General features: G+C 37.0%; 1 protein-coding gene across 1 annotated transcript; it reads left to right on the forward strand.

Moving 5' to 3' along the window:
• The first annotated feature begins 1,986 nt into the window (after positions 1 to 1,986).
• Positions 1,987 to 2,594, forward strand: LOC135703746 (uncharacterized). The gene is made up of 2 exons (XM_065225063.1): positions 1,987 to 2,195; positions 2,254 to 2,594. Exons 1-2 carry the CDS (start codon positions 2,156 to 2,158, stop codon positions 2,580 to 2,582), a joined length of 369 nt encoding a protein of 122 aa, XP_065081135.1. The 5' UTR covers positions 1,987 to 2,155; the 3' UTR covers positions 2,583 to 2,594.
• Positions 2,595 to 17,091: the final 14,497 nt, after the last annotated feature.

Genomic DNA, 17,091 nt, shown 5'->3' on the forward strand with positions numbered 1-17,091 from the left:
GTATTGAGACCCATTTGAAACCCGTATTTAAGCTACACTTAAAGCTATTTGGCAACAATAAAAACCTTTTTCAAGCCATTTTCCCTAGCCGCTTGCTGAATCCACTAAAAAAAATCATCAATAAAGATAGAAAAGGATTCAAAAATACCATCCGATCTTAGCAATGTAATTGAAATATGAACTGATCATATGAAAGGCTATTCAATTTCCAAAATTATTAAAATTGTTCTCATAAAGTGGCCAAGTTGTAGATGCTATATTAAATCTTATGTGAAATGTACTTGAAAACATCGAAAAAAAAAATAAGTCCGCCCTTGGAAAACGTTGATCTCACTTATTATTTTTAATCGAGAAGAAAAATTAATTATTCTTTAGATTGATCATTAAGCTCAGCCGAGATATGTTTTATGATTATCGTATATCAAATATCTGCTCATTCCTAAATTGACCAAAATAAAGTTATATCCATGGAAACACACATTTAAAACGAAGTTTCTAATAATCCAACCAAATAATAATATGGCGGTGGCCTAAAAGGTGGTTCGCATGGCCCATTTGTGAAAAAGTTGTTTTGCTTTAATGAAATCCCTAACAAATTCATAAGGTTTTAAAATAGCTTTTATGAAGAAGACTTCCCGACTGAATTGTATTTGTCTAAAGCCATGTTGCTTGATCCTATCCCGTACAGATTTATGGCAGCATTTATGGAGGCAAAGTTGCCTGCAAAGAGTTAAACGTCAAAGTTTGTTTATCTTTCAATAGTTGCGTTGTTCGATCATTGCAACGAGGTTTTACTCCAGCGTTCTTCCAGGGGATTTTCTCCCGCTGAATTGGAAGCAGTTACTAAGAAAGTGTGCGGAACTGTTTTGCAACATTTCGCATATATCGCAACAACTGTAAGCTCAATTGTTCCCGTAAAATATCCCCTTCTTCCGGATGATTCCCGAAGTGTACAATCAAACGATGCAGTTGAAATTAAGTACGTTTGAATGAAATTTCGAACCTTTCGCTGAATAAAATTACTGCTATGAATCGGAAACCAGCCAAACTCCACTTACTGACAGTTTCAACTGTTTGTTGTTGGTACAAATGCAAATTATTTCGTTCGTCCGATCTTGAGAAGGCTCCAGATGCTCAGTCGTTGCTGACATTGACTTCCCTTCGGTCATTAACATCGCTTGAATTTTTCATCCTACTTCGTCAACTCTTCGAGATTTCCTTGTCATAAATATTGCTCTTATTCACTATGAGGATCCAACTTTTGAGTTCAATTTGAATACATAGTAATTGGGGAGTTTAAGGTACAGTTTAAAGTCTAAACAACAACAATATATGCTTTTTGCTCTCATTTAAAACCGAATTGTGTTATGGTTGCTTTTATAATGACAGAACAACTTTATATATTATTTTATCAAGGCATTAATAAACAAGAGCTAATGAAGTTTATGATTGATTTACAGAACAGTTTTATGGAGGTATTAAGAGCTGCTTTAAATTTATTTTTCAAACAACTTTCTCGACAGACTATAAAAGTTTTTTAAAACAGTAATAAGCTGTTTTACTAACCAGGAATGTTTTACACTTTGAAATGCTGTATTTAAACTAAATGGATTGTTTACTTCCGTTATAAAACCATCATAAATCAGAGTGGATGCCAAGTAGCTGCACAATTGTTACTTGGGTTGTAGCTACCTATTTTTGACTATCCATCAATCCATTCCAAATAATTGAGATGTCATTTTCAGTTCCCTCCAAGCTCACATCGCACGAGCTTCACATTCATTGAACCGAATCAAGCTGATGATAACAGTGAACACAAATATTGACACAGTGATCAGACGAACAATTCTGTGCTGCAAAACACAGACCCGCTAAATAGTCTCAGAACTGTAAATACACTCAAAACACCGCACCGCTACACCCTACTGATCGTGTGTGCTAATGACGATCTTGTTAGTACTGATAATTAGGGCGACCTTGCCGCACAGACTTCGACGACGAAATTCCATTCGGTTGGACAAAAAAAATCCCTGTCTGATCATGACGCTGTACTAGAATTAGCACCAATCGGTCGTTCTTATCAGTTCAAAATAGCTAATCCGTTAGACGTGGAAGTGTTCATTTGTGAATAGTTAGTACGTTTGACTGCTAGAAAATGTCCAAATTTGTGGTGCTCGTTTTCCTGATCGCAAGCGGTGCGTATTATTAGATAGATATAGCAAATTTCCACATTTTAAAATGCATCTCTTGCAGTGATATACGCCAAGGAGTGCCCGAACAGGTTTCCGTTTCCATTCCACGAACTGAAAGCATCGAATCACACGCAACGGGTCTCGATGACGTTGGAAGCTGTATTCAACCGGAAGAATTCTAATTTCACTGTCCTGGAAGGCTACTCGTGCCGAAACGCAACCGAAACCCTGTACTGGTATCAGGTGATCCAGGAAGGGGACGACACACGATCCGAAGTTTCCTACATTGAGTATGCCGGGGGAAAGAAACGGGGACGGGTGGATTATCTTGCCCTCGACGATGGTAAATCACGCTACGAGTATCGATGGAAGATTGCCCCAATAAAGTGAGATGTGAAGTGATTCAGCCAACGCTGCAAGTGGTATTGCTCTGTGTCATTCGAAATGCATTTTGGGAACATTTTGGGATTCTGGAAGGGTTTTCAATTTTCCACATTTTTACACAGATCCTCCATTCAAGACATGTTCAGCACACACACATGGTGGCCGAAGAGTTCGATTACGCACGAATGAACGGAACCCGCGGGACAAAACCGTAATCAGCTATTGGCATGAAGAACATCCTTCTTCAACAACGTTCGCTCTTTCTAGCCCCAACTGGAAAAGCACCCCGATGTTGTTTGTTGGAGAGAGTGGGTGGAACTGTTTTTCTTTCCCTTGCCATGCAACCAGCAAACCAACATGAAGGAACACAGACTGCGGCTATGTTTGCATTATTATCCTATTCAATCAGATCGGGAATAGCTTGCCAATCCCCACAGGCTAAATGTTGGCTTGTGATGTGAGGGTAGAGAGACAACTTCTTGATGTATCTAACATGTCGGGGAACCATGTCAGCAGAGATGAGATGAAGTGATGGCAGATTTGGTCCGCTTACATCTAACTGAAATTTAAGTGCAGTTGGAACAAGTTAATGCTGCCTGTATGTGATTCTACACATGCAGTGATGATTTTTGCCTTCTTAGGTGTACTATCAAAGGTTTTATTGAATTTCTGATGTCACTGGAATATCCTTTGATGATCCTTTCTCCTTTCTATTTCGTGGCGACTATTTTGAGAAAGCATTAGCACAAATTTGAGAAAACAATTAGCAGATGAGGTCATGTAGACAAAAACGTGAAAGGCACTGTATTGTGATTTATGTTCTGGCCAAATGACAAATTTGACATAAGGGTATGCTTTGAGCACCCGTTTTATCTGCTATAACTTCATGTCAATTTAAAATCCTAGTAGGCAATTTTAAAAATATGCGAATGCTCGTCTTTTATAATCATCCTGAATACTTTAAGTGTTCTGTTGTTCATGTGCCTTCGGAATATGTATATAGTTTGTCATCACTACTAAATAAGCTTGATCGATTTTTGACAATATGTTACTGGTTTTTAATTTCTGGCAAACATTATTTAGTAATTTTCAAACCTCTAATCAATAAAACTATTTTACGAGTTTAAAAAAAATAATATTTGCTCTAACCGGGGAGAAATAAGCACATAACAACGACGTGGAAATTATGAACATACTCTGGAGTCGCTTTTTACGCGGTTTTTTTTACACGGTTTTTTTTACGCGGTTTTTTTTACGCGGATTTCGGAATTTACGCGTTTTTTTTTTACGCGGATTCCGGAATTTACGCGGTTTTTTTTACGCGGATTTTGGTTTTTTTTTTACGCGGATTTCAGAATTGACGCGGTATATCGCTTTTTACGCGGTTTTTTCTTACACGGTCTTTTTTTACGCGGTTTTTTTACGCGGATTTAGGAATTTACGCGGTTTTTTTTTACGCGGATTCCGGAATTTACGATGTTTTTTTTACGCGGTTTTTTTTTACGCGGGACGTATCATCCGCGTAAAAAGCGACTCCAGTGTATTATAAATTAACAATATAGTCCATTATATATGAACAAATATGGATTTTCCAAAAGTGAGGATAACAATAACAAACCTACATTTTTGGCTTTAGCGAGAGTGAGGATAACAAACTTCGCACTTGAAAATAAGATTAAGCAAGTGCAGGGTTGCTTCCACTTACTTGCTTTAAAAACTGGGCTTTTGGAATTTTGAAATCGTTAAATGTTTTAATGATATTTTGTACTATTAAGTTACAAGAAGAGGTTGTAGAGTTAGTGTTTGATACATAAAATCTAACAATTTCACTTTCAGAGCGTCACAGTAATCGATTTTATAATTCGTGAGCGTTCACTGAGAGTGAGCGCTCATGAATCACACAAAAACGCTAATTGTGACGCTCTGAAAGCAGCATTGACAGGTTTTACGAATCAAACACATCCTTTACAACCTCTCCTCGTAACTTGCAAGTATGAATTATCATTATAACGTGTAATGATATCATAATTCCGAAAAATAATTTTTTATAGCAAGTGAGTGGAAGCAAGCCTGCGCAAGTGTGCGAGTTATAAACGTCAGAAAGGGTAAAAGTCCCCTCCTTGAGACACAACTGACACGAAAGGTGACTAGTACACTGTAAATTGAGTGCTTAGCAGTTGACAGCTCAATATCAACAGTTGAGTAAAATTTTACGCAGAATTGTGAAAAATTTCCTGTTTAAAATATACTTAAATTTTATTCAAAGTGGAGGTTATGGCAAAATAGAATATAAGATGTATTAGAAAATACAACAACATTAGTCTAAAAAGAATAATATCACTGTGCAACAAGGCTTTCTAGGACTGAGAAAATTGACTATATTTGACTGTCTTGTTGTCCCCTGAGTAAAATCCTAAAACATACATATACCCTAACACGTCCTTATTTTTTGGTAACACCCTCTTTATGAATTTTGGTATGTTGTCCCGATGTCGATCGTGTACTGCCTTACTGAAGCATGTTATGACATTGCCGTCTAAGAGTTTTTTGTAGAAATTACTTGAGGAACATTTTTTTAGAATATTTAAAAATGATATATCATTGTCTTACCCCTCGTTTGGGTGATTTTTTAAATTGGGTACCACCTAAAAATCTATAATTCATATAAATTCATTGTAAAAAACCATAATATGTGCTGGTATGTTGAGATTTCCATAAAATAATTATTTTAATAGTCCAAAAGAATGAAAACACTCTAAATGCGATGATTTTAATCATATTTTATTGTTATTTTATTCAATTTAAAATTATTATTGGCTTGTCTGATTAAAAGAATATTACAACTTTCTAAGACTGAAAAAATTGATCATATTTGACTTTCTTGTTGTCCGCTGAGTATAATCCTAGAACATACTTATATCCTACACGACTTAATTTTTTGGTACCGCCCTCTTTATGAATTTTTGTATGTTGTCCCGATGATGGTCGTACACTGCCTAACTAAAGTATGTTATGACATTGTCGTCTGAAAGTGTTTTGTAGGAAGTGACTAGAGAAACACTTTCCTAGAACATTTGAAAACGATATCTCGCCATCTTACCCCTCGTTCGGGTGATTTTTCAAATTGGATACCCCCGTAAAAATCTATAATCCATGGATATTTACAGGAAACAACTTTGGGATGATATGAGATGTTAACATTATAATTGTGCTGTTGTTGAAAAGTGAATTTTGTAGAAAATTTCTGCGATAACATTTTTAATGAACATTTGGAAATGTTCTCTTAACGTTTTATATCTCATTTTGATGATTTGCCAAATAAAATATTTCACTAAAGCTCTGGAACTAAAAGAAGGACTCTGTAATGATGAAACTTTATGATGTCACCATACCTTACTCTGCTCATAACCATATCACTAATATCTCTTCACCTCCTCTATATCACATTGCATCAAATCCACATATGTAAAACGTCAAATAAGTGTTGTATTTGTGTAACGGAGTATCGTGATCTGTTTTGCAATTCAAGCGTATAATATTAACATATTGTGCTACGCTTATAGCAAGTGTGTAATAGCGCCCAGCAGAAGATCAAGTTCACCACGGTTTGCCGAAAGATACAAGCAGTATTTTGACATGCCTGTAATTTCGGGTGTACGTTGGGCTCCTAACGTTGTATGTACTTCGTGTGACAATAGCTTGAGATAATGGAAATGTGGGAAAGCTGTGCATTTATCATTTGGAGTTCCGATGATATGGAGCGACCCGGACATCCACAATGCAGAGAACTGCTTTGTATGCGTAAATAAAGTGTTGGCCACAACAAACGTTCGAGAGATAATATCACCTATAAAGAAGTATCATCAGCTCAAATTCCAATGCCGAATTCGGAAGCTATTCCTGTTATAAAGCACCTACAATACAATGTAATTTCCGGACAAGCCTCATTACCATCATTAGCAACAACAAGTTACTCTGCTTATGTGCCCATCCCAGGTTAGTGCACCGTGTACCCTTTTCGAAATAACACAAGATCACTTGAACAAAATAGTTCGACAACTGAATCTGTCCAAGTGCAAAGCGGAATTATTGGCAGGTCACTTGAAATCAGTTAATATCCTGGCTACCGGTGTAAATACAACATCCTTCCGACATCGACAGAAATCATTTGTTCCATTTTTTACGAGCAACAGAGAAAATACGTTTGCATACTGTATAGACATGATATAGATGACTGAAATGGGAAATGAATACCGGGCAGATGATTGGCGCCTTTTTATCGATGGTTGTAAAATCTCACTTAAAGCTGTTCTACTGTACGTCGATAACTCGAAAAATTCTGTGCCAATTGCAACCTACGTAAACACAAAAGAAACCTACGATAGTCTTTATAGATTTGAGATGCAGTTAAGTACAAGGATCATCAGTAGCGTATTTGTGCAGACCTTAAGGTTGTCACGTTATTATGCGGTCTGCAAACTGGATATACGAAAAACATGTGTTACTTGTACTTGTGGGACACACGCTATAAGCAGAACCAGTCCTTGAAAACTGATTGAAAAATGCGTGGACAACACGAGCTAAGGAAATCTAATGTAATCTACCCACCACTCTTTCCCAGAGACTCAATCTTGCTTCCTCCCCTTCATATCAAGCTAGGGATAGTTAAAAACTTTATTAAATCATAGGATAAGGAAATGCCAGCGTTTCTATGTTTGCATGGCGTGTTCCCGAAATTAAGTCCAGCTAAACTTAAAGAAGGTAACACGTAAATAACTATATGATAGAATAATCTTAATTTTATTCGTTCGACAGGAATACTCAATGGCCCGGATATCAGGAAGCTAGAGAAGAGTACAGTCTTCGAAAACAATCTTTTGCCAAAGAAACAAGTTGCCTGGAGATGCGTTAAAGATGTGATTCATAATTCGGTCTCCAAGATTCCGATCAATTATTGAGAGTATGATAATCGCGTTCAACGATACAAATGTGCACATGTCCCTAAAAATCCATTTCCTGCATTGCCATCTCGATCAACTCGAAAAACAATTGAGCACCGAAACCGATGAACACGGCGAAAGATTCCATCAGATTGCTGCACCATTTGAAGCTTGGTATTCAGGAAAAAAGTTGGCAGAATTATGCTGGAACTTATTTGAAGCCGAGTAATCAATAGTTGCTATTTTGGTTTATCTCGTAATAAAAACAAAAAAGCATGAAAGGCCACTTATCTTTTCATTTCTTAAAGATAAAGAAATTGCCTATAACCAAAAATCTGAGCGCATCCTAATAAACGATAGATACATGTTTATTGAGCATTTCCCATAACTTTAGATCTTTGAGTGATGACTTTATAAGAAAAATCACCAAAATGAGGAATAATATTATGCGTAATGAACTGTGAATTTATATGGATTTTAAATTTTTGAGGAGGGGGTGCCTAATTTGAGAAATCACCCAAACGAGGGGTAAGACGGCAAGATATCGTTTTCAAATATTAAAAAAAAATGTTCCTCAAGTCATTTTCTACAAAAAAAAAACTCTTGGACGGCAATGTCGTAACATGCTTTAGTTAGGCAGTACACGACCGACATCGGGACAACAAACCAAAATTCATAAAGAGGGCGGTACAAAAAAATTAGGACGTTTTACGATATAAGTATGTTCAGGACTTTTATTCAGAAAGTCAAATATGGTCAACTCAGTCCTAGAAAAAAAAGTTCCGATTTGTTGCACAGTGTATTTAATTTAAGCTTTTTGTTTTAAGATGAGAACCGGCAAAATGTTCATTACACAGGCGTTAAAGGCCTAGAAACATTGAATCTTACTCAATTTAGAGTTGTTTTCATGGACCTTGTACCTCTAGCATCTGTCAATTTCAAAATGAGATAACAGTCATTATCTAAACTATATGGATCGTTTTATTTTTTACCATTTTTCTACGGAATGGGTTGATCGTTTTGCGCAGTTTCTGGATGTTCCAGCTCAAAAGAAGGACCTTCCCGTATTTCTTTCTTCCGGATTCATGCTACAAACAGGTAAACAGGTTTCCAAGTATTGTAAATTTCAACAAAGCTGTGTTTCAGTGTACTAAATTTTAGGGAAGTGGATGCCTGGACAAAATTATGTCGCAAACCGTCACTCAGTAACAGCACTCACAATTGTAGAGTCAGTGTAAAACGAGTCACTCCAAGAGTAAAGCCAAGTCTACATATTGAACTGTCACACCGGCTACCTATCGTGCAAAGTAAACAAACATTACGATGCTATGAAAGCTCAACGAAAGGTCTTGCAATAAAATATAAAATATAATCGATCATAAACAAGCAAAGAGCTTTAAATTGTCGTGCGATACGTTTGGTAATGATCAGTAATCAGAATTTGTAATATTTGTTGTTTAGATAATTCGACAATATCACTGAAATTATGATTTACAACAGCCGCTAATTTGTTTTCTCACTAGAAGCCATTTGAAGTTGCTGCGGAAGTCCTCTGTTACCATGTGAAAGGGAAGGGAATCATTCGAAATCCGTGATGAGAGTTCCAAGACAGCTGAAAATCGGGTTCTCGAAAAGGGTGAAAAAGCATAATAACCGTAAAAAAAATAGCCGAAAAGGAAACGAAATTATCACTACCGAATGAGAAGATATTATCTCGAGAGAATTTCTTTGCGGAAACAAAGTTCTCCCGCACTTTGCTTTACCTTTTCATTCTCAGTACGCAAATGGAACTGATCGAATCGATTGCTTGCACAACACTCAGTAAACATGAATCAATTATAGTGGAGCAAAACATTGAGGCGGTGCAAAAATATAAAACCACCCCAACTTGTCTAAATCACTCTTTTATTATACAGTAATGACCTGATTTTGTCAGCCTCCTTTTAGAAATTGAAATTGAAAGCGAAATTGACAGGTTTTATGTGTCAAACACATACTTCACGACCTCTTCTTGTAACTTACAAGTACTAATAACCATCATAACATCTAATGATTTCATAATTCCGAAGGCAATTTTTTACATCAAGTGAGTGGAAGCAACCCTGTTTTAATTACGACTTACACGTTATCAAAAAGCATTTAAAGATTTTCAGAAATATAGGGTGTCCCAGAATGTCTAAGCACGATTTAAAAAACGATAACGTAGCTCTGTTTACAACAAATCCGATTTTTATTTCGTATTCATGTTCTCTATAGTGTTAGCTTCAGCACAGATGCCTTTTCAACAATTTTGGTTAGTTTTTTCCAGTCTTTCGCAAAGTTTGTAACGGAATCCGCTGCCTTTCCATATTTACGCAAATATGCTCTGGTCAGGGCCCGAAAAATCTCGATTGGCCTGGCCCGTGTCCTTGTAGTAATTAACCAACGCCAAATCCGGTCAAAACAGTACTGAGGCGTCGTGTTTGCGGATCATGAGTAACAGACGCTTGTTTAAACACTCTCTCACGAAAACATCGGTTGTCATTGTCTCCGTTGCCACAAACGGTTTGGAAATCATACCACACTCACAAATGGCTTGCCAAACCATAGCCTTTTTATCGATTTTTTTCGGTAAAAATTGACTTATCCACGGCGTCAACACTTGACCATCACGAACGGTGTAGTACTGATCACCAGGAAGAGTTTTGTAATCAAATTTAACGTATGATTCATTGTCCATAATCACGCACACCGATTTTCAGCACAGCAATTGGTCGTATTACTTCCGAGCCCTCGATTTGACGGATGCGGTTTGTTGTTCACTCCATTTTGGCTTCTTTTGATTCTTATACGTCTTTAGACCCATCCTTGCCTTGGCCCACTGGACGTTACTCTTCGAGGATCTCACTGTTTTTAGCCTCATCTTGAACCGAAGCACATTTCTTGTGAAAGCTTGCACGATTTTCCGGTCCCGATTTCGGTCAACAGGGTTCGGTTTATGTCCAGATTTTTGCTTGTTCTGAAAATTTGCTTCATTACCATACTTCAGAATCGCGTTTCGAACGACTCCAATGTTTACACTCGGAAAAAAATCCGTTCCCGAAAACGGGAACGGACCATGAACTAAAAATCACGGCCAACTATCCAGAACAAAATTTTCTCAAATATACACCGTGAACTATGGTTCACGGCTGTGGTTCACGAATATGGGAACTCTTTTTTTCCCGTGCACCTTCCAATTTCGCTAATTGACTCAGAGAAATGTTGGGGAAAGTACACCATTTGTGCATGATCTGATTGCGCTTTTCCGGAGAAATGCTTCGCATTATCACGGAAATGTAAAGAACCGACACTTGCGATACACGGAAACTGTTGGTCGAAAGGAAACAATGATTCAGCGTGATAATCAGCTGTTCAAACGTCATTTGAAACAAACAGGGGCGTTCCAAAGTCGTGCTTAGACATTCTGGGACACCCTATAAAGCATCTCAGAAACTGGTGCCAGATTAGTAAGCTTTTGCTCCACTTACAAACAATCCTTTAAAAAATTGTTCTGGCTACGAACTAACTGCAGATTCAGTGTTCATTCCCTCCTTGTTAAAAGTTTGTTAGCCTGTTGTTTCAAAACCTTCATTTCTACAGCAAGAATCTTCTTGTTCTTAAGCGTTTTAGTGGAATAATTGTATATATTAATACGTTGTTTTTCATTTTAATGCAACAACTATTGTATCATTTTCACTGATTCACTAATTCACTATTCACTTTCATTATTTACTTTCACTATCACATTAAAAAAACTAAACATATTTCGTTTACTACTTGTGTCTTCCGTGTCTAGTTATAGACTGAAGAAGTTTGAAAGTAGTAAACGAAATACGTATCTGTTATATTTTTTTATTAAATAAGTGATAGTGAAAGTAAATAGTGAATTATTGAAGCGAAATTGATACAATAATAGTAGAATTAAAAGGAAAACTTATTACGTTGTTTTTCCTTTTAATTCTACTATTATTGTATCAATTTCTCTTCAATAATTCAATATTCATTTGTCTGATAAAAATTCAACAAGCCTTTGGAAGCCTCAATTTCAACATGTCTTTAATAATCTCCATAAAACATGAAATCATGTGTGAATTTTCAAAACGCCGTATCAGCTTTTAAAAACAAAGATTCAAACGACAACTTGTTGAAACTTCTGCTCACCCACGCAAACTTACATCACCATCAGGTAGGGTAAAGTTTCCTCAACATTATTAAGGTATTAGTTTGCGTGGACGAGCTAAAAGTTTTGACAAATCGATATTTGAATCTCTGTTATAAAGGCAGATCCGGCTTTTTGAAAATTCACTCTTTTGTTAATGTCTATGGGAATCAAAATTTCTGCTCAGGATTTATAATGTCTTCAAAATGACAAGTGACATGTCTTCAAATGTGGCATCTCTGATTGAAAGTGGACTCGAACTTCCCACTGTCATTGGAATCAGTAGTGAACGCTTTAATACCACAGTGCCATTACATACAGGGAGATGAAAAAGTACTCAACATTAAGTACTTTTCCCTCAATTCCGGGGTTTAGCCCAATAACCCAAATTTGAGAAAATTGCATATATCAGTTTCCATTTAACACCAGCAAAAAAAAACTTCTCTTAACTATATTCCCCCCAAAATTAAGTTAAATTCACGTAAATTTGAGAACATGCAATTTACTCAAAAGTAACTTATTGAGCTGAACTATATCGTTGGGTCGAATCTCTCGTTCATTTTTTAACAACAATAAAAAGTGCAAGTGAGAGGCTGAACTCAATATTAAGTAAAAATAACTCAAATTTGGGGTAGTATTTTTTCTCCGTGTACATGGGATGGAGCCATGGACGAGTGCACCGATGTATTTGAGTTCACTCACTCGAGAAAAAGTGACACATGCTGCGGGCAATGTTTACTAATCATGAACGCTAAATGTTCATGAATATTGAATAATGAACTTCTAGTGTTCATGATTAGTAAACATTGCCCGCAGCTTGTGTCACTTTTTCTCGAGTGAGTGAACTCAAATTCATCGGTGCACTCGTCCATAGAGGGTACAATTGATTTCATGCGAAAGAGAGGCAAATCTGGAAGCGCACGGTGTATGTAAATTACGGTGTTTCATTATGAAAAAAGTTATCCATTTCTGATAGGTCACCTTCCAGTTTGATTCATAACCCCAAAATATAAGCCTGTGCAAACAATCGTAAAGATTGATGAAGTTTGTATGGAGATTTCGGTGAATTAGAAAGGGAAATTATTGATTTTCACTAACATTGCGCTAACTTTGGTTGTACTTGTCTAAACGATGAACTTATATAGAGTAACATTTGAAATGGGCTCATGTCCAAAACGTAAACAAATCGGGTTTTGATACCATTCTTTAGCACCGCTTGATAGCCACTAATCGTGTAGGAAAATTCCGCATAATCGGTAAAAATCATTGAAAGTAACTCGATTTTCGAATCGGCCGATCAACGAAATTTTTCGATTCATTAATAGACCCACACGCTAAAACGGCCAACCATTTATTTATTTTATTTCATTGATAAGCCTAGTGACGTAGGAGGGCCGATGATTGAAAATTTTCAAACCAAAGCTAGGCCCTACTGGTTGAGGCAGGGCCGATGATTTGTTTTGAATTTATTTGACGTTACTCTAGTTATGTGGTTGTCATGACAATGATCAACAAGCCTTTTGTTGTTGTGATGAAATTGGCGTTTATGTCTTGCACATATTCATCTGTCAATTTACCCTATTTCGTCATTTTCTCGCATTTCTAACATTCTTGACTTTTTGTTCATTGCAACAACATATTACCATAGAGGTAACTCTAAGACTAGAAGGTTCCGAAATAACGTGCTCAACTTTTTGGCCCAGCTCTGGTACCATAGAGGTGTTGCTGGTACTCTCTTCGGTTCCAAGATAATCGATTCACCCCTCGAAACATAGGAAAAACCAAAAACCCCTCATTTTATCTGTCAAACTTTCATAGTGAATCAATACAAACATTGCGTAGTACTAGAATTTCGACTAGAATGGGGTACGTTAATCGTTTACTTGGGACCAATAGGCTAGTCAAGTAGTGAGCCAATTTAAAATCGTTAGTTTCGTATTGATTGTTGATATTACCCTGATGGATGTGGGCGTCTTAGTGGAACATCTGTATTAATAGAGAGAGAAGGATTATTAGTATCTATTTAATTCCACTACCTTATTTGCTTATCCTTGGCAGATACTCGCATTTCATCTACAATGTGCAGACATTTTCAGTGTCTTGTGCTAATACTCGATTGAGGAAAACATTGCATTTTACCGAATATATATTACTTCTTTTCCTTTATTTAACGTCGGTCTCTGTTCCGCAATCTAGTGCCAATCACCGACGGACATCGATTGCCATCCATTGATAGCAATCGAATGTGCAGGAAGGCAGCTTCCACACCTGCGTAGAATATCGCACCCATTCAACACACATACATGGGGCGGGACCAACGGCTTTACTTCCCTTCCGAAGGAAGACGTGACCAGAGATTTTTATGCCTCAGAAAAATCCCACCGACCTCGGCTGGGATTGAACCCAGACCCATTGGGGTAAGAAAGCAGTCACACCACCGGCGCCGGCCCGAATATATATTAACACAGGTACATTTTCATTTAGAAGCTAGGTAAACTTAAATTTAATTTCCTGTAGGAGAAGGTACTCCGCTGCTTGCTCGTTGATGTGCCCTAGGTAGTAACTTGAAAAGCCATGTATGTCCGTTTCCCTGTTGAGTAAAGTTTAATTCCGTTGTTTGTTGATCTCGAGGCTCTCTGCAACATTCAATTTCCATGGCGTAGCTGAGGTTCGTAAAATCGTGATGTCCTCCGACGGTAGTTGGTGGTCCTCTGTGAAGATGTGTTCTGCGACTTTTGATTTGAAATCATAATTTAAGCCTTTTCCTCTTGCATTTTGGCCTAATTTAACTCCGCTATATTTTTTTTAAATCCAGTGGCTAAAGTTCTCTTGGCTTGTCCTACATATACTTTGTTACAATGATTACAGCTTATTTTATATACACCTGCTTTACCAAAAACATTAACTGGGTCTTTAGTGGATCCTATCAATGATTTTAACTGGTTATGTCTACTGGTGAAAGCTTAATCTAATCCGAATTGTTTTAACTGTGGTCTTAGCTTACAAGTAATATCTTGATCGAATGGAACGAACACCCGTTTCATGGATTCAGGTGCTGCGGTGAGGGTTGTAAATAATATCCTTTGTAGAATTCTCGCTTTTTCATCGATAATTGCCTGGATAGTGGTCTCCTTGTATCCGTTGAGTTTCACTGTTTCGAAGATGTACAGTAATTCCTTAACCTTTCCTGTATCGCTGAGTGGAAGAGTCTGCATCCGATGCTTCATGTGATGGAAGGCAGTCATTTTCTGCTGGAACGAATGGTTGGAAGTATAGGGGATAACTCTTTTGGTGCTTCCTGTAAATATCATATTCAAGCGAAGAAGATGATGACGATTCCCTGATGACTAGAAGATCGAGAAATACGAGTTTTCCGTCTTTTTCTACCTCGCATTTACATTTTTCAACATTTAGGCTTGTAGAAGCAAAGTTAGAGCAAGTGACTTTGATTATTTTACCATTATTTTACCATATTTTACCATATACAAATTTCAAATCATTTTTGCGACATCTAAACCCTCATCAACCGTTACCATTTTTTGCAGAGGATCAAACCTATCAGCAATTAATTTTCTTTTTTTTTCAAAATGATGCACTCTAATGTACATTGTAAACTGCTCTGCCTTTTTACAGATAATTATTCCAATTATTTTTTAATCTCTGTTTGGCCTTCACGCCTATAAAATATAAGTTATTACAAATGTCTTTATAACACTGTTATTCGCTACTAAACTTAATGTCCGATTACAATATATCTGGCATTCCTGACATACAAGAAAAGCTTCCAGCAGCACAGTACCGTTCAGCACGACTGATTAGATCAACTCAACATTGAGTTGTTTTTCACTCAAAATCACTTTTCCTCAAAAATCTGCTCGAATATTAGGAATTTCGTGAAAATTTTAACTCACTCTAGGAGTATATTAATAGAATAAGATTAATTTTCCTCATATTCGAAAAGCATTCCCTAGAAAATCGAGGAAAATTTTACTCAGTCTATGAGTGACCTACGTTTTTTGCAAATTCTAGTGAACGAAACTCAACGGCCGTGTGGAGCGGAAACGGATGCTGGCACGGAAAACAATGAACTGGTGGGTAAGGAAAAGCGTACCAACAAAAATATCTGGCAAACCCCATCCGAGCGGCAGGGGTTGTCCCCTCGGGGCAGAAAAAAAACCAACCTGTAAGTATCATGATGTGCCAAATGCCGGGGAAAAACGGGGAAGGCATGTCAGAAGAGTAAGGCAACGCAAACTCAAACATCACTGCACTGAAAATAAAATTTCGTTTATACTACGAAAACGTTCGTTTGTGCCACGAATTCATTCGTTGCTATCTGCAACTAAATAGATTCGTACTATGTATGAAGCGAGATTCGTTTAATGTACCAACCTAATTGATTTCGTAGCATTCTTGCATTTTACGAATCGCTACGAATTATTCGTATGTAAAAATGCCAATGACGAAGAAGAGTACGAATAATTGGTAGACCCATAAAACAGCATTCATACATTGTACGATAAACAATACACACTTACGAAAGTTTCGTTGAAAAGTAAGAGTGACTTTCTAGCAATTGTTGTATGTTCGAAAAAGTTAGTAGATTCGCATCTGCCCAACAATCAGTGCCAGCAGAAACAACAATAATATGAATATGGTCACCTGGGAGGACAACAGCAGAGTACTGGTGGAACAAACAATCATCATCAAATATACAAAAAAACAAACAATCATTACAATTTTACTTCTTTATTTGTCGCACTAAATATCACTCAGCGCAAACAAACCCGCTGATACGCATTGTACAACCATTTTTAATTCATATTCGGGGCATCATCACTCAGCACGTCTTTAATTCCGTGGGTTGTTTTGTCGCTGGATTTCCGCTAACGCTGATTAATTAGTAACAAATACATTGGGTAATTTCGTTTCGTAACTTGCATCCATCCAACGTGGGCAGCACAAACATCGATGCACACAGTTTAATCCTGCGATGAAGGAATTTAAAATAAAATACAACTGGATTAGCTGCAAACCGGATTCCATACGGGAACCACATCCTGAAAATGATCAATTGGATTATTAGTATCATCAACACATCACATCACAACACATTAATGTACTTACCGTTTTTAATATTTAGCTGTCTCATGATGATGATCGAGTTCTTCTAGCTGCCCAGGAACTAAATTGTATGCTATAAACTGATTTGCACTGACGACCAAAAGGTAGTTTTACTATCCGTACGAAATTCAGTTCGTGTATTCTACGAATTAAGTGTAATGTTGAAATTTTATCTGATGACATGCAATAGGAATGTTTCGCAGATCAAACGAAATAATTGTTTTATCTTCGAAACCCGTTTTTACGAAATGAGCAAAAGAGAAATTACGAA

Source organism: Ochlerotatus camptorhynchus, unplaced genomic scaffold (genome assembly GCF_037179485.1).
Source record: "Ochlerotatus camptorhynchus isolate MF236.1 unplaced genomic scaffold, CSIRO-AGI_Acam_v1.1 ptg000220l, whole genome shotgun sequence".
Taxonomy (NCBI): domain Eukaryota; kingdom Metazoa; phylum Arthropoda; class Insecta; order Diptera; family Culicidae; genus Ochlerotatus; species Ochlerotatus camptorhynchus.

Excerpts from the sequence above, each read along its gene's own strand:
- LOC135703746 (XM_065225063.1), top strand. The coding sequence starts at position 2,156 with ATGTCCAAATTTGTGGTGCTCGTTTTCCTGATCGCAAGCG. Across the intron at positions 2,196-2,253 it reads CGTTTTCCTGATCGCAAGCG|TGATATACGCCAAGGAGTGC; the intron begins GTGCGTATTATT and ends CATCTCTTGCAG.